Genomic DNA, 2,984 nt, shown 5'->3' with positions numbered 1-2,984 from the left:
TACACAGAAATTCCCATATAGCTGGCAGTAGCCCTGCAAATGAGTAAGACATAACAAATCCTACTGAATTGTGGGGAAGGGAAAAGCCTATATATAAGCTTTTCCAGGAGGCATGAACTGGACACCCTGATCAAAGTGCACAACCATTTAACTGGTACAAATTGATCATGGGAATCTAGGTGCAAATGCAGAAAACGAGGAAGAGAGCAATTTAGTTAATGAGTAATTCCTGGCCATAATGCAAGTTGAACAAACAATAGCCTCCCAACAATAAGGAAAGTGTCTCAGCTTAAACACTCTCCAGCACAAGTATATTATTCCTTCCTCTCACTGAGAAGAACATGAAAACAAGATGAGTTTTCTTCCACAAGAAGGAGCAGCTCGTCCTTCCAGGTGTCCAGATAACACTGCCTTCAAGCAACAGAAGCTACCAGCTTGGAAGCCCCAGCTCAACATAGTGACTGTGCTCTCCAGCTTCTTCCTCACAGGGGCATTCTGCCTTTCTGTGGGAATCTGCCTCATCCTGTCTGCAAACAGCGTCAGAGAAATCCAGGTTTGTCTGAGCGTGGTGGTGGATGTGCTGTGGAGAAGAAAGTGGGTTACATTTGAAGGGAAGAGGCCCTGGATTTTTTGCTTCTGGAGAAAGATGATAGCTTCATGCCTTGGACACATGTCCAGCAGCCAGTATTTCTGTGAAAATCCATAGAGAGGGTTGGTCACCAATAAAATCTGAGCACTGGGTTGTTAACTGGGTGGTAGTATCAGAAATTTGAGTGGTAATTACTGCCACTGGCAATGTTGATATTATTTCTTGGGTTTTTGAAGGGAAATAACTAACTACTTTGATAGTGTTTGGTACTAGAACATACATATTTGCTGGGGCAGAGTCTTAAAATACAGGAGCCCTGATGTTTAAAAGCCTCCTGGAGGCAAGGTTGTTGGACTCGTGGTGGTGTGAATAGACTCCTGGTTGGAGCCAACGCTCAGCACTACGTCCAGGCTCTTCAAGACAGATGGGCCATGGTGTATGTGGGGATTTGTCAGCTTTACTTGGTCAGCCAGCCCCAGCTGCAGAAGTCAGCACTCCTTTGCCAAGGAGCAGGCGTGAAGGTTCTGCAACAGTCATCAAAAGGCCCTAAAGCAGCTTTAAATTAGGTATAAAACTTGTGAATGTTCATTGAGGCCAAGTCCTGATTCTCTGCTCTTTTTGATTTTTAACTATGGTTTTTGGCAGCCTGGAGTCACTTAGAAGTGCTCTAGGAAGTCTTGGAGCTAAACCACTAACCTGTCCTGTGTGCATGTCCTTTATCACGTATCTCTGCTTGTTCACTTCTCTGACAGATTGATTATTCAGAGAAATGCTCAGATTGTACAAAAATGCGTGAAAATTCCTCTAATTGGAATAAAGAATGCCACTGTTCTGTTAATTTCACACTAAATGAAGATATACTGGTAAGTGGATGCAAGGAACAAACCCAAATTGCTTAGTACCTCCTGTTCTTTAGATCCCTATATGACAAAATACACTCATTCTGTTCTGTAGAGCCCCCAGTTAAATTTTCTTTATACTTTTTTAAAAACATTGAATGCTCTACAGTTTACACTTTTGCCTTTTTTATTAATTTTGGTACCTGTTAAAAATAATCGAGTTCTATCTCTGTCCTTGGTTGGGAGATGTCCAAACCAAAGATGATGAGGATGGAGAAAATGGTGTTTGTCCTAAACTACTGGGTCATGTTGCTGAGACTGAAAATGTTCCACCAAATAGAGCTTATGCTTAGTGCTGCATAAATGACCCCTTAAAATCACAGTGCAATTTAAATTATAAAGTCACTTCAGGGTTCTTTGGTACTGAACAGGCTGTTAAAATGCTCTGCAATTCTTCAGATTGCAGTCAGGCTTGAGATGAGAAGTTTATTTAGCTGAATAATGTTCTTTTATATAGTTTAATAATCCTCTGTCTTGTTTGTATATGCCTGCTTAGCATTCTCCTTTTAATTACAGAACCAAATTTTCCAAAGTGTTCAAATAATTTATGAGAGGCAGCCTTATTTTTAAAAAAATCTGAAGGAATTAAGAGCTAATGGGTACTTTTTGAGGGTTTCTTTGTGTACTTTTTATAAAAAAAATCAGTGTCTGTCTCCACAAAATGACTCCTAGTCATTGCAGGTTCATGGCCAACTGTGCCACCTGGAGTAAACTAATAAGCAGACATTATTTTAGGTTTCATTTGGTGATTTAAAGTATATTTCATTTTGTGCTAAATGCTAAAGCTTTTGGTTGGGGTAAAGGCTAGTTGGTAGCCAGTGTCCACTGAAGTAGTGGACAGTGGTTACCAACATTTAAATATCAATTGAGTGCCCTGTCCCACTCTCTTTTTATAGCAAGTGATAGGAGTTCTCTTGGAATTCTAGGGTGATGTTTTCATGTACTATGGCCTGCAAAACTTCTACCAGAACCACCGTCGCTACATGCTGTCAAGGAGTGATGCACAATTGTTGGGTCGAAATGCAAATGTAAGTTTGCTTCTTTGTGTTGTGAGACCATCAGTGTTTTCACCAGGTGCATCCTGGACCATGTGGAGAGCTAACTAGGTGTAACTGTGTGTTAAGATGGCTCTAGGGAATAATAAGGTACAGATTTTCAGTGTTTCATCTCTGCTTTTATGATCATTAGGGCCATTATGTTTAATAAGTCAATAAGAGAGGAAGATTGAGGGCATAAATAAGATGACAGTCCTGTGTAGCAGTTCTCAAGCCTGCACCTTGTAGGGGTGCTGATTAAAAATACATTGTCTTTTTCAAATAAATCCACAGGCAGCTTTTCCTTCCAGTGCTTTCAGTCATCTCAGCCAGAACTGTTTTAAGCTCTGCTTTTATTACAGGTTTAGGGAATTAAGTTATTCTAAATCTTTCATTTTGCCATCTGGCTTTGGAAGCAGACAAGGAGCAGGAAAAGGTTTATGGTGAATTAAGTGGTCATGT

The 2,984-nt window shown here is 40.4% G+C and overlaps 1 protein-coding gene across 1 annotated transcript; it reads left to right on the top strand.

The window, feature by feature from the left end:
- Positions 1 to 352: 352 nt before the first annotated feature.
- On the top strand, positions 353 to 2,516 carry LOC103773823 (cell cycle control protein 50C-like; the record flags this gene model as incomplete). The annotated part of the gene is made up of 3 exons (XM_008941203.1): positions 353 to 553; positions 1,342 to 1,452; positions 2,415 to 2,516. Coding segments are annotated over exons 1-3 (414 nt in total), but the record flags the coding sequence as incomplete, so codon positions are not given.
- Between the last annotated feature and the right edge of the window lie 468 nt (positions 2,517 to 2,984).

The sequence above is a fragment of the Merops nubicus genome, unplaced genomic scaffold (genome assembly GCF_000691845.1).
Source record: "Merops nubicus isolate BGI_N331 unplaced genomic scaffold, ASM69184v1 scaffold2525, whole genome shotgun sequence".
Taxonomy (NCBI): domain Eukaryota; kingdom Metazoa; phylum Chordata; class Aves; order Coraciiformes; family Meropidae; genus Merops; species Merops nubicus.
This window is presented reverse-complemented; position numbering and strand designations above follow the sequence as displayed.